Source organism: Geotrypetes seraphini, chromosome 10 (genome assembly GCF_902459505.1).
Source record: "Geotrypetes seraphini chromosome 10, aGeoSer1.1, whole genome shotgun sequence".
Taxonomy (NCBI): Eukaryota; Metazoa; Chordata; class Amphibia; order Gymnophiona; family Dermophiidae; genus Geotrypetes; species Geotrypetes seraphini.
The window spans coordinates 97,925,660-97,952,486 of record NC_047093.1 but is presented as its reverse complement, the minus strand read 5'-3'; the positions used below and the strand labels follow the sequence as shown (position 1 = coordinate 97,952,486).

At 45.4% G+C, this 26,827-nt stretch overlaps 1 protein-coding gene across 1 annotated transcript in view; it reads right to left on the bottom strand.

Annotated features, from left to right (window-relative positions):
• Window positions 1–26,827, bottom strand: part of LOC117368544 — a 153,802-nt gene that overhangs the window by 54,103 nt on the left and 72,872 nt on the right. Inside the window, exons 5-7 of the mRNA XM_033962279.1 lie at window positions 25,905–26,101; window positions 11,497–11,575; window positions 4,216–4,394 (exon numbers count right to left, since the gene is read on the bottom strand). Of these exons, the coding sequence (XP_033818170.1) occupies window positions 4,216–4,394; window positions 11,497–11,575; window positions 25,905–26,101 (455 nt within the window). The remainder of the gene's footprint in view (window positions 1–4,215; window positions 4,395–11,496; window positions 11,576–25,904; window positions 26,102–26,827) is intronic.

Here is a 26,827-nt window from a genome sequence, read left to right as displayed (position 1 = left end):
GTACAGTGGTGCCTCGCATAACGGACGCCTCGCACAGCGAACGCTGCGCACAACGAACTTTATGTCTTGATCCGTACAACGAACTTCGTTTCACACAACGAAGTCGCCCGAGCTGCATCCTTCCGCGCAGGCACTGCGCTTAACTGCCCTCTCTCCGCCTGGTTCCCTCTTGCCCCCCCCCGACTCCCCGACACGATCGGGGCAAAAGGGAGCCCAAGCCCTCTTGCCCCGCCGATTCCCCAACTCCCCACACAATATCGGGCCAGGAGGGAGCCCAAGTCCTCCTGGCCACGGCGACCCCCTAACCCCACCCTGCACTACATTACGGGCAGGAGGGATCCCAGGCCCTCCTGCCCTCGACGCAAACCCCCCCCTCCCCCCAACGACCGCCCCCCCCCCAAGAACCTCCGACCGCCCCCCCAGCCGACCCGCGACCCCCCTGGCCGACCCCCACGACACCCCCAACCCCCTTCCCCGTACCTTTCTGTAGTTGGCCGGACAGACGGGAGCCAAACCCGCCTGTCCGGCAGGCAGCCAACGACGGAATGAGGCCGGATTGGCCCATCCGTCCCAAAGCTCCGCCTACTGGTGGGGCCTAAGGCGCCTGGGCCAATCAGAATAGGCCCGGGAGCCTTAGGTCCCTCCTGGGGGCGGGGCCTGAGGCACATGGGCCCAACCCGACCATGTGCCTCAGGCCCTGCCCCCTGCCAGGGGGGTCGCGGGTCGGCTGGGGGGGCGGTCGGAGGTTCTTGGGGGGGGCGGTCGTTGGGGGGAGGGGGGGTTTGCGTCGAGGGCAGGAGGGCCTGGGATCCCTCCTGCCCGTAATGTAGTGCAGGGTGGGGTTAGGGGGTCGCCGTGGCCAGGAGGACTTGGGCTCCCTCCTGGCCCGATATTGTCGGGGAGTTGGGGAATCGGCGGGGCAAGAGGGCTTGGGCTCCCTTTTGCCCCGATCGTGTCGGGGAGTCGGGGGGGCAAGAGGGCTTGAGCTCCCTCTTGCCCCGATCGTGTCGGGGAGTCGGGGGGGCAAGAGGGCTTGAGCTCCCTCTTGCCCCGATCGTGTCGGGGAGTCGGGGGGGGGGGGCAAGAGGGCTTGAGTTCCCTCTTGCCCCGATCGTGTCGGGGGGTGGGGGGGGCAAGAGGGCTTGAGCTCCCTCTTGCCCCGATCGTGTCGGGGGTGCCAGGGACCACACGGAGTCACCCACCGTACCACCCGATTCGGGTAAGCGCAGGTATCGGTGGGTGGCTTATTTGCGGGGGGGTGCCTTATTTTACATTTTTTTCTAAAAAGGGGGGGGCTGTCTTATTTGATGGCCCTGCCTTATCATCGGGGAAACACGGTAGAAAAAAAAAAAAAAATGAACAGTTAAGTCCCAGTTTTTGCCGCTGAGACTCTGCCCTCTCACTGTAAAATTAGACTCTACTTAGTCTGTCTTTAAATTTAAAAAATGTGTGTTGTTTTAAAAAACAATTATGTTTTTAGATGTATCTAAATAAAAATAATAACCAAAAATTTATCTTTTTTTATGTCATCTTAGCATATTTTATGCTACAGAACGAATTATTTTTTTTAACATGTATTGTTATGGGAAAACGCGTTTCACACAACGAACGTTTCACATAACAAACTTGCTCCTGGAACGGATTAAGTTCGTTGTGTGAGGCACCACTGTATGTAAACTGCTTTGAGTGTGGTTGTAAAACTACAAAAAGGCAGTATATAAGTCCTAATCCCTTTCCCTTATCTGAGAATACACTATAACTTCAAATCCACTCTGTTTTGGAGTTTAGTCTCTGGTCCCACTAAGTTCTAGCCTTAAGTAGCCATTTTCTATGGGTAACACCACTTCTTCCATGGATTTCCAATTGTAATTGTATAGGATAGTCAATGAGGGAATAACAGGACTGGATCAATCTGTTCAGTTGGTGCAGGTCAAGACTTCCTTGAGCTTGTCAAAACTGTCTCGGAGATCCCACAACAAGCCAGGTTTTCATGATATCCACAATGAATATGCATGAGATATATCTGCATGCACTGCCTCCACTGTAAGCAAATTCATCTCATGCATATTTTGGTGAGGTTTTAGTATGAATGAAAGGGAATGCATGTGAATTATTTTGTATTGTAGATGAAGTTGTGATGTTGATGAGCCTTGCAAATACAGCTCCTGAAGACGCCAGGTGGTGAAACACAGTCTTGTGTTGAGCTGAATGCTTTATGGATTGAAGAACAGGACCATCATGAGGTCAGAGGGGCCTGCGGGTTGTGTTTAAGAAATTGTGATTCTCATGTGCTAGACCAGGGGTCCCCAAAGTCCCTCCTTGAGAGCCGAATCCAGTCGGGTTTTCAGGATTTCCCCAATGAATATGCATGAGATCTATGTGCATGCACTGCTTTCAATGCATATTCATTGGGGAAATCCTGAAAACTCGACTGGATTCGGCCCTCAAGGAGGGACTTTGGGGACCCCTGTGCTAGACTGTTGTGCAACTCTCAGTTTGAAGCCTCTTTGACTAGATGAGTGGTTCCCAAACCTGTCCTGGGGGACCCCCAGCCAGTCAGGTTTTCAAGATATCCCTAATGAATATGCATGAGAGAGATTTGCATATAATGGAAGCGACAGGTATGCAAATATCTCTCATGCATATTCATTAAGGATATCTTGCAAACCTGACTGGCTGGGGGTCTCCCAGGACAGGTTTGGGAACCACTGGACTAGATCATGGCCTAATGAACTAACTAAGATCCAGTTTTGGATAAAAGTAATCACAATGACTGTAGTAAGTGTGTGAAAGTGAGTGTGAGCATGAGTGTGAGTTGATGGGAAATAGGTTCACTGACTAAATTATTTTGATATTTATTAATAAATTAAGGGCTCCTTTTACAAAGGTGCGCTAGTGTTTTTAGCGCATGCACCAGATTAGTGCGTGCTACCCGAAAAACTACCGCCTGCTCAAGAGGAGCCGGTAGCGGCTAGCATGCACAGCATTTTAGCGCGCACTATTCCATGCGTTAAGGCCCTAACGCACCTTTGTAAAAGGAGCCATAAGTATTGATAAGTTGTACTCTAATGAAATGAATTGTTGGAGATAATATTAAAATTGAATTGATTAAGATAACACTTGTTTGTATTAAAGATTTAATAGCTGGTTTTAAGAATTTGAGTTATGCATATTCATTGTGGATATCCTGAAACAACAAAAAGAAATCCAACCAGATCTGCAGAATAAACAGCGAAGCAGGAGAACAAACAAAAACTGCAGACAATGTACACGATGCAGAAAAAATTTATTATCCCAAAATAAAATGCAGTAATATAAAAACCTTATTACCAACCAAGGGACCCAACAAGGTCCGTGTTTCAGACAAACACCTTCATCAGGGGTCCATGGTAAATAAGGTATAAAGTGTTCCGCAAAAAATGAAGATAACAACAATTGCCTGTATATTAAATCTGCCTTGGTTGGTAATAAGGTTTTTATATTACTGCATTTTATTTTGGGATAATAAATTTTTGCCTGCATCGTGTACATTGTCTGCAGTTTTTGTTGGATATCCTGAAACACCAATTGGCCCTGATGTTTCAAGGACAGATTTGAGATGCCCCATCTTAGAGCATCTCACATCTGTTTATTGATCTCACAGTTGGAATCCAATAGAAGGATAAGAGAGACCCAATCAACTTCCCTCTCATGGCAAAAACATTTTAGTTTCCTTTATGATTCTCACAACAGAAGAATGCAAATAGTACCAGGTTTTCTAAGGAAGAGAGGATTGGGTAGACATTGCTTTCTGCTTCTTTGGGCTTCCAGCTCAGTCAGCTCTAGCTTCCCACGGGTTATGAGCCTTTATTTGGTACAATTTGTCTCTGCAGCATTGACAGCCGCAGATGGCCTGAGAATCAGATCAAGGTCTCCCACATGACAATACACATCTGCAGGCAAAGATGGTCTGTGCCTGCGTCGGGATCGCTGTTCAGCGATTCGTGCGGTCGGTTGAAGACGTGATTACTATCGTCCCCCATTTGCATGAGGGTGCTTTGTGAATCAGCCTCCCTGACCACGGATATGATCCGATCGCTCACGGATCGGATCAGATCCCTGGGCTTAGTGAATCTAGCCCTAAGCCACTACGCTGACCTATTGATACCACTCTTGGCTGGATAAGTGGGTATGGGGATGACGTGCAAATTTTGGATGCACTGACACTATTCTCACCTATAAGTGATCTGGAGCCCACTGCCAGGCTTCAACTCTTCCCACTCCACCCAAATAGAACCAGAATCTAGAACTTTAGCTTCTGGAGCAGGAGGTTTTGGCAAACGCTGGAGCTTCCGCAGGGTGATGGTCACTTCCTCAAGCAGTTCTTTCCCAGCAGTCTTCGAAGCTGCTACTTTCTGAAGAAACAAAAACATTTGTGGTATCAAGATTTGTACTTGTTAGAACAAAATTCTATACAAACTAATGCTGTCACTTTACCTGTGTCAACCCAAACAGACTGACCCTGTCCTGATTTTGCTCATTGCATTGTGGCTTTGATTTCCCTAATATTTACTATGGAAATCCTAAAAACCCGACAGGCTGTGGAGTCAACAGGACAATTTTAGGAACCCCTGACTATAACATGACGTTAATTAAATAGCTCAAGGACTGATTCAAGCTTTCCTTATAACATGGCTTTATTCTTTAGTAGCTATGGACTTCTAGACTAGCTCATATATCCACAGATGCAATACTGGGAAAACCAGGACTGGTGCATCCATCCCTTATGATATAGAAATGTATAACATACTGTATGACATGCAAGGTGCAGTTGTTTGAGTCTTTGTTTCTCATTCTTGAATCCTATTTCTGTACTGTAGATGTCTTGGAGTTAGTTCACAATTGTTTATTGTATTTGACATGCTGCTCTGTTGAGCAGGTCTGTGCAGTTATAATTTAAAAGTAAATAAAGGAAAGAACTCCAGCTGAAGAAAGGAAAGTCCACAGATATATAAGAATGATCAACAAATTGCAACAACTTAATGACTGGCCATCCATCTAGGCCAGTGGTCTCAAACTCGCGGCCCGGGGGCCACATGCTGCTCGCCAGATACTATTTTGAGGCCCTTGGTATGTTTATCATAATCACAAAAGTAAAATAAAACAGTTTCTTGATCATATGTCTCTTTAGCTATAAATGACAATATTATTATTAAGACTTAGCCAAAAGGAAAGATTTATAAACTATAAAGAGTTTTACATCATGCAAAATTGTCATTTCTTTAATAATACATTAACTATTTTTTTCTGAGGCCCTCCAAGTACCTACAAATCCAAAATGTGGCCCTGCAAAGGGTATGAGTTTGAGACCACTGGTTTAACTGTAACCATGACATCCTGTTTGCCTTTGGGAAGCAGAGCTAAGATTGTGATGTCATAATGCCTCATTCCACCAATAAGAGCCAGCCTCATCAGTAATGTCACAATGGTTTGATTGTCCTGCTCTCCCCTCTGCCCTCCAACCCAGCCAGCAGATTAACTATTCACCTTAACTCAGTGGTCTCAAACTCACGGCCCGCCAGATACTATTTTGAGGCCCTTGGTATGTTTATCATAATCACAAAAGTAAAATAAAACAGTTTCTTGATCATATGTCTCTTTAGCTATAAATGACAATATTATTATTAAGACTTAGCCAAAAGGAAAGATTTATAAACTATAAAGAGTTTTACATCAAGCAAAATTGTCATTTCTTTAATAAGACATTAACTATTTTTTTGTGAGGCCCTCCAAGTACCTACAAATCCAAAATGTGGCCCTGTAAAGGGCTTGAGTTTGAGACCACTGATTTAAGCTGATAGCTGTGTCCCAAAGGCTTGTTAGAAAAATAAGTTTTCAGCAACACCTTACATTTTTTTAAAAACATTGCTCACCATGTAAGGATGGTGGGAGTCCATTCTAAAGTTTTGGGGCCGACAAATAAAAATCAGACTGCCTTATAGATTCATAGCGGGCTCTTTTGAGGCTGGCTAATATGAGTAAATGAAACTGCAAGTTCCTAGAAGGAGAATAGGGAATAGTATGAGAGGAAAGGAAAGACAGAGCATTAAGAGTTATATGTTAAGCATAAAATCTTAAACTGAATTCAAAATGGAACAGATTGCAAGTGCAATTGAATAAACAAAAGGTTACATGGTCAATTTTTTTTGGACCTGTTTGGTGTTGGTGTTGTGCAGAGTCTGGAGGCACCAAATTAGATATTCAGATTATCAGCATAAACTGTGTTGCAATAATCAAGTCAAGATATTAGGAGAGCATGAATAAACGTGTACAACTTAAAAGTGTCTAGGTAACTACGCAGATGGTGCAATTTGCAAAGAATAGCGAAATCAGTTTTAACAACGTTAGAGACTTGCTGCTGGAAAGACAGGGATGAGTCCAATGTAATCCCTAAGTAATGAAAAGAAGTAACGGGCTCATAGTTCACTTTTATTTGATTTACCGTATGTCAGCAAAAGTATCAAAGTGGATTGCAAGGCAATTTTAAAAATCAAGGGAAATAAAACAGAGAGCATAAGACTACTGGGAAGGGGGGATGGGAAGGCAAGGATGGAACACTTTCCAAAAGAAAGAAGAAACACAAGATACATTCATGGGAGCAGAGTGCTTATTTTTAGATATGTAAACAGTGTGTGTTTTTATGAGATAAGCTCCCAAAGGGCACTGTTGTATGCCCAGTGGGCTGAAACCCCCTTCTCCTGGCTATTTCTCTTGTATGTGGAAATAACTGACTACATTTTAGAGCTGCACATGAAAAGTATTGTTCCCCTTCTGGTTTACATCTTTGAATCTGCTAGTCTACATACAGCTGAGCCTGAATTAACTAGCCTCAAGTAACTCAGTGTTGCTAAGCCTTAAAGGACAATATTATCCCCAACAGAGTAAAGTGGTACCTTGGTTTATGAGAATAATTCGTTCCAGAAGCATGCTCATAAACCAAAATACTCGCATATCAAAGTGAGTTTCCCCATAGGAAAAAATGGAAACTCGCTTTGATACATTCTCCCCCCCCCATGATCCGGCAACCCTCCCCCCGCTTGGGTCGCACCCCATCCCCGCCACAATCCGGCATCCCCCAGGCATCCACCCAATCACATTTCTTACCCCCATTTGGCACCGGCACCAACGCACAGGATATGCCGGTGCCCGAAGATCTGCCTCCTTCGCGTTGGGCCTTGAGCATCTGCGCATGCTCAAGGCCTTTGGGTTCCCGTTCTCTCAGAGATTCTCGGAGATCCGTGAATCTCAGAGAGAATGGGAACCTGAAGGCCTTGAGCATGCGCAGATGCTCAAGGCCCAGCGCGAAGGAGGCAGATCTTCAGGCACTGGCATGTCCTGTGCGTTGGTGCCGGTGCCAAACATGGGTAAGAAATGTGACTGGGTGAGTGGGTGGATGCCTGGGGGATGCCGGATCGCGGTGGGGAGTGGGTGCGACGCGAGTGGGAGGGTGCCGGATCACGGGGGGGAGGGTCCCAGATAGCGGGGGCACTCATAAATCGAGGCACGCTCGGTTTCCAAGGTGCCGATTTTGTGAATGTTTTGCTCGTCTTGCAAAACACTCGCAAACCGGTACACTCGCAAACCAAGGTACCACTCTATTTGGAATACACTCCTGGCCATTTCTACCTCTGGAATGTGCTGGCAGAGTTTGAATTCTGTAGAAGAATAAATTCCTTGAGAGCAATTGACCTGTGAGTTTATTTATGTATTTCTTTAAATTAAGTTTGTATGAAAGAAGTTACCAGTCCTGAATGGACTTCAGTTGTTTCCAAACCCACCTGTCTGAACTTGGTTTTCTTTTGTGCTGTTCGTTTTGGGGGCTGGGGTTGGGAGGGGAGTTCTTCTTGTGGCCTTGGAGGACATAAGAGTCCAGTCTTCTTTGGCGGGTATCTCTATTTGTAAAACTGTTTTTGTTGCGTGTCATATTGCCCTTGAGATTTTTTTTTTTTCTTGTTAATAAAAAACAGATTTCAACAAAAAAAGAAGTTACTTAAAGAGTACAGAGTCCAGTCTGATAATATTACAAGGCTATTGGTTCAATGAGTTTATCAGTCTGGGATCCTTTGGGACAAGCCAGCTACAGTGAAAATCAGTTAAGAGTAATGCTTCATTAAACCCAGCTGAACAACTTGAGAATGGTACAACTGTAAATAGGGCCATTGGATGCTTGAATTTGAAAGATCTGTGGAAACTTAAAGTCAGTGAGACCTCATGTATGCTTGGTTTGAATCTGACTGTTACGTAGGCGTAGCTGGATGCTGCATGAAGAATTCATATGGCATATTAGCCTGTGAGTGGGCCCCCTCTACTCAGCATGCATTGTTGTATTTTGAGCACAGCATACGGGCCAGAAGCATCTGTAAACAGCTTAAAGAAAACAAAATAAGGGGTTTATTATTACCAGTGCATAATGGCAGATGAAGCTACTGAACACAGCTTGTTTCAAACCCACCCTAGCAGTGACAGGGATGCTGGCCAAGTAACAAGAGTAGCACACTTTGACTAAAAAGTCCCAGGAAAACTGTGAGTTAGAGGTTCACAAATACCTCATGATCTTAGACAGTGGGCAAAGGTATTGTGGGTAATGGAAAAAACAAACAAACTAAGAAAGGCCAAGCCAGTCAGTTTCAAGCTGTTTGTGAGAAATATCAAAGATCAAAGAGCGTCCACATAATTTGTTTGCATTTGGATAGAAAGTATACAGAGGATAGTTTGGCACAGCTTGAGAGAAAAGGCAGGCCATGGCAGAATTGCTTGACCATATTTGTTCAACATTGGCGTTTGTTTGATATCTTTTATGCGGTTTGTCTTATACCTTAACCACCATGGACCCTTGAGGAAGGCGTGTTGTCCGAAACACGGACCGTGTCTGGTCCCCTAGTTGGCTTTAAGGTTGTATATGTTACTACATTTTTTTCTATTAATAAACAACGCCTGCATCTTGTACATTATCTGCAGTTTCTCTGTTTTTTCGGCCCTCTGTGGCCTCCATAGCTATTAAATTGTGAATCAAAGCAGAATCTGTGAAAACAAAGGTTCTCTATAGCCAACAAGAAGCGGCTATAGAAACACAGAAATTAAGACTAGAGGAACAACAGAAAAAAGGCGGCAGCAGTGAAGGCTGCTGATGCTCCACGTAGAAAGACAGAATTAAGAGTCAAAAGCCAGTGGTGGTAGCTGTGTGTCTCTTCTCTTATGGTTTCATGTCTTCCGCTATCTGGACGATTGGCTGATCAGGGGCCTAACCCCTCTTCAAGCCCACCAGACCATCACTGCAACAATACAACTGCTAAAACTTCATAAGAACATAAGAATAGCCTTACTGGGTCATACCAATGGTCCATCAAGCCCAGTAGCCCGTTCTCATGGTGGCCAGTCCAGGTCACTAGTACCTGGCCAAAACCCAAAGAAGTATGAAGAAAAAAGGGCCTTAAAAAAGCATCCTACCCAAATGTAAATATTTTATAGAACCATAGGGTAAACATGGATGGTTAAGGAAGAAATTGACGAAATTTTCAAATAATTAACAATGGCTACATAGAGCTTTCACCTTCAATGAAAACTTCTTATTCAAAAACTTTATAATTGTGTCCAATATATTATTTTTCTAAACACCTAACTACAGTGGAGACAGGTGTATCATAATTACAGAGGATCAGATCATAACACCTCTTATAATTTATATATTATTCTTGGTCCACATCCTGAAACCATGTTTTAATCACATACGCCTGCCCACCTCACCTACCTTCTATTATTGCTTATAAAACATATAAAAGTGTACCTATTTTAATAAACAATGTGGCAAAAAGGCTAACAATGTTTCAATAGTATAGCAAGAGGGCTAATAATGTTTCTGCTCTGAATAATGTCAGACTAAAGCAATGGTCTCAAACTCAAACCATTTGCAGGGCCACATTTTGGATTTGTAGGTACTTGGAGGGCCTCAGAAAAAAATAGTTAATGTCTTATTAAAGAAACTAGTCTTTAAGCCCGTTACATTAACGGGTGCTAGAATAGATATGTCTGTCTGTCTCTCTCTCTGTCTGTCTTTTTTTCTTTGTCTCTCTCTCTTTGGCCGCTGGCTGTCTGTATTTTTGTCTGTCTCTCTGGCCCCCTGTCTGTCTGTCTTTCTTTCTCGCTCCTTGGCCGCTGTCTGTCTATCTGTCTCTCTGGCCCCCTGTCTGTTTGTCATTCTTTCTGTCTGTGTTTCTCCCTGGCCCCTTGTCTGTCTGTCTCTCTATCTCTCTCCCTGGCCCCCTGCCTATCTCTCTCTGGCCACCGAGCAAACCAAGATTGCTGCCTGCCCCCAGCACACCCCTCCCCCAAAAGCAGCCCCTTTTCCCTCTCCCCCTCCACTTTCCTGTGTAGCAGTAGCATCCGGACGCCTCACAGCACCTGCACCCTGTCTGCTTCGTCCAGGCCGAAGGACACTCTCCTGCCGTTGCTCTCGCCACTGCTCAAACTGCCGCACGTGCCGCAAGCCGATGCACGCCGCATGTGCTGCATGCTGACGCACGCCGCATGCGACACAAATTGAACACCGCCACAGAGTCACACATCATGTTGTCAGGGATCACGGTGTTGTAAGTTCACATGTGCACTTAGGGTTTTATTATAGAGGATGACAATTTTGCATAAGGTAAAACTCTTTACAGTTTATAAATCTTTCCTTTTGGCTAAGTCTTAATAATAATATTGTCATTTATAACTAAAGAGCCATATGATCAAGAAACTGTTTTATTTTACTTTAGTGATTATGATAAACATACCGAGGGCCTCAAAATAGTACCTGGCGGGCCGTGGGTTTGAGACCACTAGACTAAAGGAAAGGCAACACTTATCTTGTGTGGACTAGTCCATTAGCCAGCGCTGGTTGATGCCCTCCCACAAAGAAATAGGCATTTAAATCTGTGAACACATCTTCCTCAGGGGATATTAACCTGCCCTGGTGCCTGGGGATTCCTGGACTTGGAGATTTTGAACCCCAAAAGCTGCATAGACAGAGACAAAAGGGGGCAGCTGGACTTTGAGTGGCTAGAAGCCAGTTTTGGACTATTTTTGTTTGTTTCTTTTGTTTGCGCTTGCCTTCTGAGAATTGTTTATCAGAGAACTGGAATGTAGGGCTGAGAGCCCGCATCAAGGCATGCCTAGGCAGTTGTCTATGTGGCTTATACAAATGGAACTATACAATACCTGCTAATAAAAGACTATCTTGCCAACAACTATTTTCCTTTATTTCTCTAATGCCAGTTTTAAGTGGTCTCCATAGGAGTGCTCGGCTTTGAGCCTGAGACAGAAGCTGGGATTCTGGAGTACTACTCCGTCACAACTTTTCTAGTTTATCACCGTGACCATTTTTATTTTTTTTTTTTTGTACCTTGCTAAAACCAGTTGATCCATTTCTCTTCCAAATGAATTTGTCTCTACCCAGCTGGGTTTTGGTGAATTCTTTACCTTAAGAATACTTTCCAGCTTGGTGTGTAGTCGAAGTTTTACCACTCCCATGGGCTGATTAGCTAACACCTTCACCACCCTAGAAAAAGGAGAAGAGATACCAGTGGCATGCATTATGATAGTAGTCCTTTAGAGAGAGAATCAATATTCATAATTATTTGCTGTGGTGCTCAATTCTATAAAAGCTTGCATATAAGGTGCTCAGAGGGTGCCTGGTAGAAGCCTATTTTATAAAGAACCTAGGTACCTACTTTCTGTTCAGAATACTAGCCTAATCAGGTATTTACATGCTTAAAATTTAGATACAAGCACTTACTGAGCTGGTGTAAATATTAAAGCCTAATTGCCACAGATATTCATTGTCACAATATACTAGAAGGTGCTTGCATAGGTTTGAGCCCTACCCACACTCTGCCCATGTGTACATCCCTCTTGAAAATACACAGAGGGGCATTTTCAATAGGACGTCTAAATCTGAGTTTGGATGTTTTGAGAAAGATGTCTAGAAATCCAGTAGAGAAAATGTTCATTTTCAGAACTGCAAGATGTCTATCTTTTTTTTTTTTTTACTTATCTAAACGTTTTGGTCCTTAGTATGTCTATATTTTTTTTAGCCATTCTCGAATATAAAGACATCCACATGAAAAACACACAAAAGCAAGCTTTTCAGACATCCAGGTAGTTAGCATTCTTAGCAAACTGTTCACAAACAGCTGAGCACAGCAGAGGGGCACTCTAAGAGGTACTGTAGTGAATGTCATATAAAAAGTCTAAGATTTTGGAGGGCTCACCATACAATATAAGCAAGTTATAGTGACATTTTAATGGGACTTTTAATGTGACATTCACTGCATTAACCCTTAGCGCAGTGTTCTTCAACCTTTTTACACCTATGGATCGGCGGAAATAAAAGAATTATTTTGTGGACTGGCAAACTACTAGGACTGAAATTTAAAAAAAACCCGTTTCCACCCCGTCTCCACGAGCTTGGTCCCCGCACAACCATCTGATCCCATCCGCACAAGTTATGATTTTATACTGAATGTATTTTATTCAAGTATAAAAAGAAACAATATTCTGTACAATTGTCATTTTATAAATAAAAATAATACAGAGCAAGGATCAACAAAATCCCTGACTCCCCTCCCTTCATATATATCCCCTCTACTATCAAGAAAACTGAATAAGCCAAATTATTACAGAATGCTACACAGAAATATCATGCTAAGAGAATACTGCAGTCACACATGACAGGAATAATGTTAGAGGAGTGCAACTAGGGCAACTGCCCCCTGGTCAGAGAGAGCCCTAAGCCAGCTGGAAGCTAAAGAAGCACTGCCTGGGCTTTGCAGTCCCCAGTTATGTCTAACACCAGCTCTAGCGGGATATATATTTCAAATCTGATATATTCTAATCACAAAATAGAAATAAAATTATTTTTTTCTATCTTTTGTTGTCTCTGGTTTCTGCTTTCATCTTCTTTTCACTCTCTTCCTACCAGCGTCTGCCCTCTCTGTCTTTTCAATCCAGCATCTGCCCCTTCCATCCATTGTCTGCCTTCTCCCCCTTCCATATGGTATCTGCCTTCTTTCTATGCCCCTCTCCCCTTTCCATCTAGCCTGCACCCCCTCTCTCCTTTTAACATGATTCATTCCAGCTTCACTTCTCTCTTCATTTTTCCTCTCCTACACCAGATCTAGCATCTTTGTCCCTCTCTGCTTATTTCTCTGCTGATCTCTTCCCATCATCAATCTCTACTTGATTGAGTGGGGTGAATGGTGGGTGAATGGTGGTGATTCTTGGGGTTTTCTTTTACTTTTGTAGCTTAGGGAATGGTCAAGGGGGTGCTGAGTGGCTCTTAGCCTGGGTTGGGTTCTTGAAAATGAGCTGACAGATTGCCATGGCGTGGCTGAGCAATGCAGGCTGCTTATTGGTGCTTCTTCCTTTGATTGGACCTCTTGTGTTTACCTCTGTACTGTTGTTCTTGATTCTTGTCTTTTTTTTCAGAGAGCATGTGTTTGTTGTGCTTTGGCTATACTGTTTGCTCCAATAAAGATATTATTACAAAAAAAAAGAAAGAAAGAAAGAAAATGGGGAAATTCAAGATGGCCAGAGCGACAGCATTTTGGCACCAAAAACAACCATGGAATTCAGGGAAGGATATTTTGGAGGTGGGGGACCCTATATCTTGCCCCAGAAACCTCCCAAACTGACTTTTATAGACACCCTTCCCCCCCTCCAATTTTCCAATAGGCTGTAATGGCCTTACTCAATGTGCTATAGCCTGCTTCAGCTCTCACTGCAGCTGGACAGTGAAGAAGACTCTTGCCTCAAACAAGTAAATCCTCAATCCAGGAACCTTCAGTCTTTGGGCTACCAGTTGGATCGACACCAGATTGAGACTTCAGACCCCAAACCCATGTGCCGCAATGGTGGAAGGAAAAAGGCAACTGGAATCCGTCAAAGCCCTCCCAGACCTTTGTGGGACCAAAGGGCTTGTGCTCAAGTGCCTGATAAATCAGGGTGAGCCTTGCTTCCAGGGGAACTATCCCCAAGCTCCTTAACTGTTAGTGCAGACTGGCTAGACAGGTTCCTTTATGGTTGTCCAGCAGATAGCTCATCAGAAAGTCTGCATCCTTTCCCAGTCAGAGCTGGCCACTGGGGACCTCTTGAGCACCGCAAGCCTCAAAATCAGATAAAAACCCTGAAAATAATAACTTCTCAGAGCAGAAAGCACCTTCCAGGCTGTTTGCAGAATGCAAAACTGGAGAGGAAGTACAGCCCACTGAGGAAGGAGGCAGAGCTAAAGAAAAAGTATTGATTTCTTCTGCAGCAGCTCACGATCTAGGGAATTTAACCCACTTGGCAGGATTTGTATGCTTTGTGTAACAGAAAGCTCAGTTACTTACTGTAACAGGTGTTATCCAGGGACAGCAGGCAGATATTCTCACTGATGGGTGACATCATCGACTGAATCCTGGTATGGACCACTTTAAAAGTGCATCGTCACTTTAAGTCTTTAGAAAGTTCAAGATAGCCCACACCATGCATGCGTGAGTGCCTTCCCGCCCAATGTAGGTGCACGGTTCTTCAGTTAAGATAAGCCAGCTAGGAAGCCAACCCGGGGAGGTGGGTGGGTTGTGAGAATATCTGCCTGCTGTCCCTGGATAACACCTGTTACGGTAAGTAACTGTGCTTTATCCCAGGACAAGCAGGAAGCATATTCTCACTGATGGGTGATCTCCAAGCTAACAAGAATGGGATGGTGGGAGTGTTGGACTTCTGGAGAATAAATTTTGTAATACAGATTGGCCGAAGTGCCCATCCCGTCTGGAGAAGGACTCCAGACAATAGTGAGAAGTGAATGTAGGAACTGAGGACCAGGTGGCAGTTTTACGGATTTATTCAATGGGAGTAGATCTATGGAAAGCAACTGAAGCTGCCATAGCTCTAATTTTGTGGGCTGACACAACTCTCCAGTGCCAGTCCAGTCTGAGCATTACAGAACGAGATACAGGCAGCTAGCCAGTTTGAAATTGTTCTCTTGGAAACAGGATGCCCCAACTTGTTTGGATCAAATGAGATGAACAGTTGGAGAGATGTTCTATGAGGCTTTGTCCTATCGATGTAATAGGCCAAAGCATGTTTACAGTCCAGAGTGTGCAAAGCGGTTTCTCCTGCGTGAGAATGAAGTTTAGGAAAAAACACTGGCAGAACAATTGACTGATTGAGATGGAACTCCGTGACAACTTTCGGTAGAAACTTTGGATGTGTGCGTAGAATCACTTTATCATGGTGAAAAACTATGACTCACTGACCCTCCTGGCAGAGGTGAGAGCAATAAGGAAGACCACTTTCCAGGTGAGAAACTTGAGATGAGTTGTGGCCATTGGCTCAAATGGTGGCTTCATCAAACTGGAAAGAATCACATTAAGGTCCCAGACGACAAGTGGAGGCTTCAGAGGTGGTTTAATATTGAAAAGTCTTTTCATGAATCTGGAGACCAAAGGATGAGCAGTGAGAGGTTTCCTCTCGATTAGCATGGGAAAAGCTATAATAGCACTGAGATAGACTCTGACAGAAGTAGACTTGAGACCAGAGTCAGATAAATGGAGAAAATCTAAGACCAACTCCACTGATAAGGAAGTGGGATCATGATGATGAAGAAGATACCAGGAAGAAAACCTAGTCCACTTTTGTTGATAACATTGCTGGATAGCTGGTTTCCTGGAAGCATAAATAATATGTCGAACAGGCTGAGAGAGATGTAAATCAGAAGAATTCAGCCCGAGGGAAACCAAGCTGTCAGGTGTTATGACTGCAGGTTGGGATGTAAAAGTGATTCCTGATGCTAAGTAAGCAGAGTAGGAAAAAATGGAAGAGGTATGGGCTCCCTGGAGCTGAGTTGAAGTAGAAGGGAGAAACAATGTTGCCTGGGCCAAGCAAATCCCTCCCCCAGCAGCAGGAGAGATGCCCACTCTCTCCCACTGCCAAGCAACTGCTTCTCCCCCGCTCCCTCCCCCCCCCCAGTAGCCAAAATATTCCTTTTCAGAGGGGCCCCAACACGGCAGCCATTCTCATAAGCAGCAGGCGGCTGCCCTGAAGTTTTCCCTCTGCCACAACTTCCCGTTTCCTACAGGGCAGATCGCCGCAGAGGGAAAGCTTTGGGGGCAGCCACTGGCAGTTTGTGAGAACGGCTGCTATGTCGGGGCCCCACTGAAAAGAATCAAATAAACCACAGTAGAGATATGCAGAAGTGATGGTGTGCAATTTATTTAACAGTCATAAAAAGTCTGTGCGGTGGCTCGACATGCATGTTTTTCAGCCAATATGTTTTTCAGCTTTATCCAAAATATTCAATTACTTGAGTGATGCAACCTATAATGAATGATACACCTCATCGAAGTGTTATAGATTCAAATGAAGACACCATACCGGTCTCTCCCCTTCAATTTATTCAGAATTCTGCTGCACGCCTCATATTCCGCCAAAGTCGTTATGCTTACATTACCCTCCTCCTCACATCGCTTCATTGGCCCCTTGTCCGCTTCTGCATACAGTTCAAATTCCCTTTGCTGGCCTTCAAGTGTATTCACTCTGTGGCGCCTCAATATCTCTCCCTATTCTCGACCCCAGGAATTCTGCTCGTCAGGTAAGTCTCCTTTGTCTGTAACTTTCTGCTCTACAGCCAACTCCTGACACCATCCCTTCTGTCTTCAAGTTTATTAATTCTCGATATCCCACAAATCGTCTAACAACTAAGTGGCTTACAATAAAAATAACTATTAATGCTAAAATAAAACAATAAAATAATTATAAAAACAATATGTGACAAAAGAGGATAGGGGAAGAAATATAATAGGAAAGTAAGGGGTCTGGGAATGGTCTATATACTTTGTTTGGTGTGATTGGTATTACAGATTATAGAAAAGCATCGGAAAATAAAAAAGTTTTGAGATCTTTCTAAAAGTATCGAGAGAAGCCTGAGATGACTTGGAAGAGTGTTCCATAATTCTGGACCCTGAACAGAAAAAAATTGAATTACGTATTGAGTCAAGAAATATGTCTCAAAAAGTGGGAACTACTAAATGTTTTTGATTTAGAGAGGTCTTAGAGTTTGAGAGGGAGTATAAGGTATTAAAAATTTACTGAGAAATAATGAGGTATCTGTGGAATGGATTCTGAATACTAATAATAGGATTTTGTAAGTAATTCGGTGTGATATTGGTAGCCAATGACCCAATCTGAGTAAAGGTGTAACATGATCATATTTTTTGTGACCTGTTATAAGTTTTATAGCTGTATTTTGAATCAGTTGAAGCCTTTTGAGTTTTTACTTGTATAGCCTTATACAGTGAATTGCTATAGTCCAATCAATTAATGACAAGCGCATGGACCAAAACATTTATAGCGGAAGGTTGAAGTAAAGAGTATATCAATCAAATACGTCATAAATTATGGAAACAGCTTTGTACAACGGACAAAATTTGTGTTATAAATGAGAGAGAAGAATCTACCACATTGTGGTAACCAGAGGGACCGGAGTATTGTTTAATAGAATTGGATATGGTAGGGTATTAGCATTATTTGAAGGAACAATAAGAGATAATATTTGGATGTTGTCAGCATAGATAAATGTAAAATCTAATGATTAGAGCAGGGTCAGGAGAGGAGAGAGAGTTGATCCCTGAGGTACCCCAGAAGAAAGATTAAAGTTTTGAGAAGTATTTACTTCAACAGAAACATTGTATGTATGATCATTAAGAAATGATTGAAACTAGTTAAAGACTGTATCACTGATTCCAATATCTTGTAGTCTGGAGAGAAGAATGGAATGATCTACTAGGTTGTATGCTGTCAAAAGGTCTAATGATAGCAAAAGGACAGATATACCCTGGGCTAAGTGACACTTGATATAAATAGTAATACCTAATGATGCAGTTTATGTTCTGTGATTTTTCCTAAACCAGTTTGATTGGGATGTAAAGCATTGATGGTTTTATCCAGAAAATCTTGTAGTTGTGTCTGGACAATATTTTCAGTGATTTTTGCAATAATTGAAATATTTGCAATTGGAGAATTTGAAGGGTTCTTAATTCTAGGATTAATAGTGGATGATTTCCATAGAGATGGAACCTCTCCTACAGATAAACGTTCTGAAATCTGTCTTGTTGCACCATATACCTGGAACAACCTGCCTGACTTGGTATGATGGGTTCCATCTCTGACAGTATTCAAGTCCAGGCTAAAGGCCCGCTTTTTTAAAACTGCATTTAAATCTTAACCCTACCAATTTCTAAAGCACCACATTTGTTTGTTATTCTGTCTGTAGCCCCATACCCTTTCTACCTCTTCTCCCTTTGGCCTAGATTCACTAACCCTCCAAAACATGTGCGATCTGTTTCCGTTTGCTTGCAGGCTGACAAATTCACTAAAGGCCTGCATGCAAATGAGGATGATCATTAACACGCCCCCCTATCCATGGCCAGAATCACTAGAGAACGATCCCCGCTCATGCGCATACCCTGATAGTAGTGACAGGAGATGCAGCCTCCTGTCACTGCTGTCAGGGCTCAGCCCCGATCTCTCCTGCCTGCCCTGCTCTGCCCCGATCTCTCTTGCCGGCTTGCTGGACTCTCCTGCTCTCTGCTGCCATTCCCTGCAGTGCAAGCCTGTGGTTTTAAAGTGGGCCTGTACTGCAGGGAACGGCGGCAGAGAGCAGGAGAGTCTGGTGAGCAGGCAAGAGAGATCGGGGCAGAGCAGGGCAGGCAGGAGAACCCATACTAGCTCCACCCACCGGCCCGACACACCAGCCCTGCCAGACACACCCCCCAAGGCCCCAATCTCTCCTGCCTGCCGTGCTCTGTCCTGATCTCTCCCTTGCCCTCCCTCAGCTTGGCACAGCACGGCATGGCCCTCGCCCCCCTCCCAGTACGGCCCTCCCACCCTTGGCACCAAAATGTTTGTGAGCAGGATGGGTGCTCAGTCCCTCCTGCTCCTAGGACTCCCACCCCTGGTCGGCCCAGGCAGTCGGGCCCGGCCCATCCAGGTACCTTTACAATAATTGGGAGCAGGAGGGGTGACCAGTCCCTCCTGCCCCTTGCGACAAGGCTCCTGAAGGCTTCCTCCATCTTCCGGAGCAGGAGGGGTACTTGGACCCTCCTGCTCCTATGCCAATCTTCGGGAGCAGGAGGCAAGTCCTCCCGCTCCTGCTCCTCCATGCAGCTGCCACCCAATAGTGGCCTTAGGCCACGCCCCAGCACATCATCTGATGCATAGGGAGAGACCTAAGGCACTGATTGGCTGAGGCGCCTCAGGCTCCTCCCTGGGGGGTTTAAGTGACTTGCCTAGGGTCACAAGGAGCATTGGTTTGAACCCATAACCTCAGGGTGCTGAGGCTGTAGGTTTAACCACTGCATCACCCTCTCCCATGTCTGTGATTCTATGATTTTAAGTACTAATTATTATTGTTTTATTGTGTGATTCTGATTTATACCAATGTTGTTTTATGTATTTATTTACAGGTTATTTTTTAAAGCCCTTGACATAGCTCTTGAAAGGGCAAAACATGGCTACGTCAGGATTTTAATTATGTATTTACGATTTTATGTGTGGTGAATAAATATTGGCATTTTATATGGTAAACAATTTGGAGGGTCTTTTATGAATCTGCTGCTTTGTTGTTTACTCTGGATCTTGTAGAACCTTCATTGTGTACACACATATGCATAAAATCCAGTATTCAGGTTATTTATATGCATTTTTACTGTCTAAATTTAGGTGGCTGCTTATAGAATTACCCCCAAAGTGCTAATAAACTTGAACTGTGAAAGGGGGGAAAAAAATCTTCAAAAGTACTCCATTATTTCATCATCTACCTGTACTTTCTGTAAGAATAAAAACCTGGAAAAGATTCTGCCTTATTGAAACAGCAAAATAATTCAGAATAACACTGAACATCCACAACCTTATATACCCGACGGAGACACTTGGGTCTCAAGAGCTCTTCCAACTAAAGTTGGAACTCTCAACACTAGAGCACATATTCTCCACAGAAACAGCCAATGCTTCTTTCTGCATGACTATGTACTGGTAACTTTAATCTTTTACTACTTTAAAGCACAGTTACTTACCGTAACAGGTGTTATCCAGGGACAGCAGGCAGATATTCTTGACTGATGGGTGACGGCACCGACGGAGCCCCGGTACGGACAATTTTAGAGTGATTGCACTCTAAGAACTTTGAAAGTTCTAGTAGGCCGCACCGCGCACGCGCGAGTGCCTTCCCGCCCGACAGAGGCGCGCGGTCCCCAGTTAGGATAAGCCAGCTAAGAAGCCAACCCGGGGAGGTGGGAGGGACGCAAGAATATCTGCCTGCTGTCCCTGGATAACACCTGTTACGGTAAGTAACTGTGCTTTATCCCAGGACAAGCAGGCAGCATATTCTTGACTGATGGGTGACCTCCAAGCTAATAAAAAGAGGGATGGAGGGAAGGTTGGCCATTAGGAAAATACATTTTGTAAAACAGATTGGCCGAAGTGTCCCGTCTGGAGAATGCATCCAGACAATAATGTGATGTAAAAGTGTGAACTGAGGACCAAGTAGCAGCCTTGCAGATTTCCTCAATGGAAGTAGATCGGAGGAAAGCTACAGACGCTGCCATAGCTCTAACTTTGTGGCCCGTGACAGAACCTTCCAGTGTCAGGCCCGACTGAGCATAACAGAAAGAAACGCAAGCAGCAAGCCAATTGGAGAGAGTGCGTTTAGATACAGGATGACCCAACTTGTTAGGATCAAAGGACAAAAATAGTTGAGGAGATGATCTGTGGGGCTTAGTACGTTCAAGATAGTAAGCCAGAGCACGTTTACAGTCCAAGGTATGCAAAGCCTGTTCACCTGGATGAGAATGAGGCTTTGGAAAAAATACCGGCAGGACTATGGACTGGTTAAGATGAAAGTCAGACACAACCTTAGGAAGAAATTTGGGGTGTGTACGGAGAACCACCTTATCATGGTGAAAAACAGTGAAAGGTGGATCGGCCACTAGTGCATGCAGTTCACTGACCCTCCTGGCAGAAGTGAGAGCTATAAGGAAGACCACTTTCCAGGTAAGAAATTTGAAATGCGCTGTGGCCAAAGGTTCAAAAGGAGGATTCATTAAAGCGGAAAGAACCACATTGAGATCCCAGACCACAGGAGGAGGCTTGAGAGGTGGTTTCACATTGAAAAGGCCCCTCATGAACCGAGAAACCAAAGGATGAGCCGAGAGGGGTTTTCCATGAATTGGCTCATGAAAGGCAGCAATGGCACTAAAGTGAACTCTGATAGAAGTAGATTTAAGACCAGAGTCAGACAAGGAAAGAAGATAGTCCAACACCAGTCCCACTGCTAGAGACATGGGATCATGGTGATGTAAGTGGCACCAGGAAGAAAACCGAGACCACTTCTGTTGATAACATTGGAGCGTGGCCGGTTTCCTGGAAGCATCAATGATAGAGCGGACAGGCTAAGAAAGGAGTGAGTGAGCCGAAGTCAGCCCGAGAGATACCAAGCTGTCAGGTGCAGAGACTGTAGGTTGGGATGCAGTAGGGTCTGCTGATGCTGAGAAAGCAGAGAAGGAAACAGTGGAAGAGGTATGGGTTCCCTGGAACTGAGTTGAAGTAGAAGGGAGAACCAATGTTGCCTGGGCCACCGTGGAGCGATGAGAATCATGGTGGCTTGTTCCCTCTTGAGCTTGAACAGTGTTCGCAGCATGAGCGGTAGAGGGGGAAAAGCATATAGGAAGAGACTGGTCCAATCCAGGAGAAATGCATCGGGCGCAAGACGGTGAGGAGAGTAGAGTCTGGAGCAAAACAGGGGCAGCTGATGGTTGTGGGGAGCTGCAAAAAGGTCCACTTGAGGAGTGCCCCATTGAGCGAAAATGGACTGAAGAGTCGAGGGATTGAGAGTCCATTCGTGAGGTTGGAGAATTCTGCTGAGATTGTCCGCTAAGGAATTCTGTTCCCCTTGAATATAGACAGCCTTCAGGAATAAGTGACAAGCTGTCGCCCAAGACCAAATCCGTTGGGCTTCCTGACACAACAGGCGAGAGCCCGTTCCTCCCTGTTTGTTGATGTAGTACATTGCAACTTGATTGTCTGTGCAAATGAGTAGTACTTGAGGAAAGAGAAGATGTTGAAACGCCTTGAGGGCATAGAACATCGCTTGGAGTTCCAGGAAATTGATGTGGTGTTTCTTTTCCTGAGCAGTCCAAAATCCCTGAGTTTGGAATTCGTTCAAGTGAGCTCCCCAGGCGTAGGGGGAGGAATCTGTGGTGATGACTAGTTGATGAGGAGGTAGATGGAACAGCAGACCTCTGGATAGATTTGAAGATGTCAACCACCAAAGAAGCGACTGTCGAAGAGACGAGGTCACAGATATGTGTTGTGAACAAGGATCCGTCGCTTGGGACCATTGGTTCGCTAAGGTCCATTGAGGAGTACGCAGGTGGAGATGTGCGAAGGGTGTGACATATACTGTCGAAGCCATGTGCCCCAATAGCACCATCATGTGATTCGCAGAAATGGTAATCTGTTGAAACACCTGCTGACAGAGATGGAGGATGGCGTGAAGGCGGTTGGATGGAAGAAACGCCCTCATCAGAACAGTGTCCAGAACGGCTCCAATAAATTGAAGTCGCTGGGTCGGAATGAGGTGAGACTTGGGTAGATTGATTTCAAACCCTAATAGTCGAAGGAAGTGAATGGTCTGATTGGTGGCAAGCAGAACCGCCTGAGGGGAATGAGCTTTGATCAACCAGTCGTCCAGATAAGGGAAGACTTGAAAGTTGTGAGAGCGGAGATAGGCCGCTACCACAATCAGACATTTGGTGAATACCCTGGGAGAGGAGACCAGGCCGAAGGGTAGCACTTTGTACTGATAATGATGTTGATTGATGAGAAAGCGCAGATATTGCCTGGACGTCAGATGGATAGGAATATGTGTGTAAGCCTCTTTGAGATCGAGGGAGCATAGCCAGTCGCCCTGAGCGAGAAGAGGGTAGAGGGTGGCAAGAGAGAGCATTTTGAACTTCTCCTTGACCAAACATTTGTTGAGATCTCTGAGATCTAAGATGGGTCTGAGGTCTCCGGTCTTTTTGGGAACTAGAAAGTACTGGGAGTAAAAACCCTGACCTCGCTGATCTTGAGGAACTTCTTCGATGGCATTGAGAAGAAGGAGGGATTGAACCTCTTGAGCGAGAAGGAGGGACTGAGACTTGTTGGAAGCAGACTCTTTTGGCAGGCCTAACGGCAGGGGAGTCTGAAAATTGAGGTAGTAGCCATGGGCTATGATCGAGAGCACCCACTGGTCGGTGGTGATTACCTCCCATCGAGAGTGAAAAATGGTTAATCGACCTCCTATGGGCTGTGGAAGAGGACAGGAGGGAGGGAGACTGGCAATGCCCAGGAGAAGGGAGTCAAAAGGGCTGAGTCGGCTTAGTCTGAGTGACAGGCTTTATGGTAGGCGGCTGTTGCTGACGTGCTTGTTGGTGCTGTTGCCACTGCCTCCGAGGTTGTGGAGGTTGAGGCTGAACTGGCCGAGCAGAAAACCGCCTCTGATATGATGGGTGCTGTCTAAATGGACGAGGAGGAGTAGGCTTCTTTTTATTTTTCAGCAAAGTATCCCACCTCGTCTCATGGGCAGAGAGCTTTTGAGTGGTGGTATCCATAGATTCTCCAAAGAGCTCATCACCCAGGCAGGGAGCATTGGCAAGGCTGTCCTGGTGGTTCACATCAAGGTCGGAGACTCGGAGCCATGCCAATCGTCTCATCGCTACAGACATAGCCGTGGCTCGGGATGTGAGTTCAAAAGTAACATAGATGGATCGGACCATGAACTTCCTGAGTTGTAGGAGACTGGAAGTGCATTGTTGGAATGCAGGAAGCTTACGGTCAGGGAGATACTTTTGAAAAGAAGAGACTTGCTGAATCAAATGTTTCATGTAAAAAGAGAAGTGAAACTCATAATTACCTGAACGGTTGGCCAGCATTGCATTTTGGTAAAGTCTTTTACCAAATTTATCCATGGCCTTGCCCTCTCTGCCAGGAGGGACAGAGGCATATACACTAGAGCCTGCCGATTTTTTGAGGGTGGACTCCACCAGCAGAGATTCATGGGGCAGCTGGGGTTTGTCAAACCCTGGAATAGGAATCACCTTTTAAAGCGATTCCAGCTTCCTAGGGTCTCCTGGAACGGTGAGAGGAGTTTTTAAATTTTTGTAAAAAGTTTCCCTCAAGATGTCATGGAGGGGTAACTTTAAAAATTCTTTCGGAGGCTGGTCAAAATCCAAAGCATCAAGAAATGCTTTGGATTTTTTAGAGTCAGACTCTAGAGGGTAGGAAAGGGTGTCCGACATCTCCTTAAGAAACTTGGTGAAGGACGAGTGCTCTGGCTTACCAGTAGGATCCTGCACCGATGTAACATCCTCCTCCGAGGAATAATCTGCCTCGGTACCGAGGGGGTCATCAGAATCATCCCACAAATCAGGGTCCCGTACCGATGACAGACGGCCCTGAGAAAGTGGGGTAGAAGGTTCGGTATGCTTGGTTTTGCGTACCGATTTACCAGACCTCATGGACACCGTACCGGGTGACTGTACAGCAGTACGGGTGTCAGAGAACGGCACCGGCTCCGAAGTCGAGTAAGCAGTGCGTCGAAGAGACTTCGGTTCCGCCGAGAGAACAGGCATAGAAACAGATTTTTGCGGTGCCGACAACGTCGATGCCGACAAAACAGGCTGTTTGACGATCGGCATCAAATGCTCAGTAGGTACCGACACTGGAAAGCTCGGAGTCAGCAGAACCGGAAGCAAGTGTTGTAACTGCTCCTTAAGCTGGACCTGAAGGATGGATGCTATTCTCTCATCCAGAGACGGTCCCGATGGCACCGGTACCGCTTTTTTCTTGCTCGGTACCTGCGGTGCAGCTCGACGCTCAGGCGAAGTCGATGCCGATGAAGAGGCAGTGACTTCAATAGGAGCGGAGCGTTTGCGAGGCCGGCGCGCAGTCTGCAGGACTTGGCTCACTGCTTGTTCGACTGGCGGGCTAAGGACAGTAGGGGATGGCTTCTTAGCCGGCTTACCTACAGGGTGCGACACCGAGGATGGATCTTGCGGTGTCGAAGTCACCGGTGCCGATTTGGAGGAAGATGACGGTGTCGATGCCGGGGGAACTTCCATGGCGGCACCGAAAAGAATTCGCTGTTGAATTTGGTGATTCTTTAGAGTTCTCTTTTGGAGAGAACTGCAGCGGGTGCACGTTTCTGCCCTATGGTCCGGACCCAGACACTGAAGGCACCACTTGTGCGGGTCGGAAAGGGAAATAGGACGTGCACACCGCTGACACTTCTTAAAACCTGGTGAAGGGGGCATGAAGGGAAAAACGGCCGTAGCAAAATCGAAGCCCGAGGCGTCGATGGTGCCAACAGGCCCCGCTGGGGCTGACCGGAAAAAAGTCGAAAAAAATGGACTTTTAAAAAAAAAAAAAATAAATAAAAGAAAGAAACGATAAGGTGAATAAATCACGACAAGAAAATAACGCGCGAGCAGGAAGGCGAGAAAAATTTGAAAAAATTTTCCAACAGCAGTTGGAACACGCGTCTTCTTAGCTCCGCGGAAACTATGAAACTGGGGACCGCGCACCTCTGTCAGGCGGGAAGGCACTCGCACGTGCGCGGTGCGGCCTACTAGAACTTTCAAAGTTCTTAGAGTGCAATCACTCTAAAATTGTCCGTACCGGGGCTCCGTCGGTGCCGTCACCCATCAGTCAAGAATATGCTGCCTGCTTGTCCTGGGATAATATAGCTCACTGGAAAAATCCAATTAAGCATCATGAATCCACAGCACGAAGGTGAGCAGAGTGGCACTCACACTGCAGCAAACCAGGAGGATTCTTGTTCTTCAGACTGCATCAGGAAACACAGGGTGTCTAGAATCCGGGCAAATGCTGAGCTTCTTAAGACATGAGCGTGGCCATCTTTGTCTGTTGCAAAGCAACTGAGTGCAAAGCAGGCATTGCGGCTTCCTCCTGCATCTCCATTGGTCATCATTGATTCCAGAGCAATAAGCTGGAAAAGGAAAGGAACATTTTGTGTTTCCAAAAATTCTGATGGGAAAAGATATACTGTATATACTCGAATATAAACCGAGGTAACCTTTTTCTCCCTAATAAAGGAGGAAAAAAGGTTGACTTGAATATAAACTGATGGTTTATATTCAAGTACCAATACAGGGCAGAAGCGACCCCTCCTCCTGCTGTCCTGTTGCCAGCTCTGCAGCCAAACAGCCAGCCAAACCGCCACCCTTCCCAGAATGGCCCCCCTCCCAGACTCACCATGGGTTTGCCAGGTGGTCCAGGCAGACAGACAGACAGTCAGTCTGCCCCCCTTCCCCGATCCACCGCAGGCCTCCAGTACTGTCCTGATGGTCCAGTGGAGCAGGGAACTGGAACTGCCTTCAATCTCTCCCTCCTGGCAACTTTATGCAACTATCCTGCCCCACCAGTTCCTCCCAGTCCCCCTGTAGGTCTACCTTAGGTCCCTGGTGGTCCAGCGGTAAGGCGGGACAGGAGCGATCCCTTTACGCTCCTGCCCAGCAGTCTTTCTAGTGAAAGAGTGGCTGCCATGAGATCCCGTGGCAAATTTCACAAGACTTGTAGTCTTGCAAAGTTTGCCCGGGATCTTGCAGCAGTCATTTTTTCACTACAGAGACTGCCACACAGGAATGTAATGCGATTGTTCCTGCCCTGCCTCACCGGCAGAAGCGATTCCTTTATGTTCCTGCCCTGCCTCACC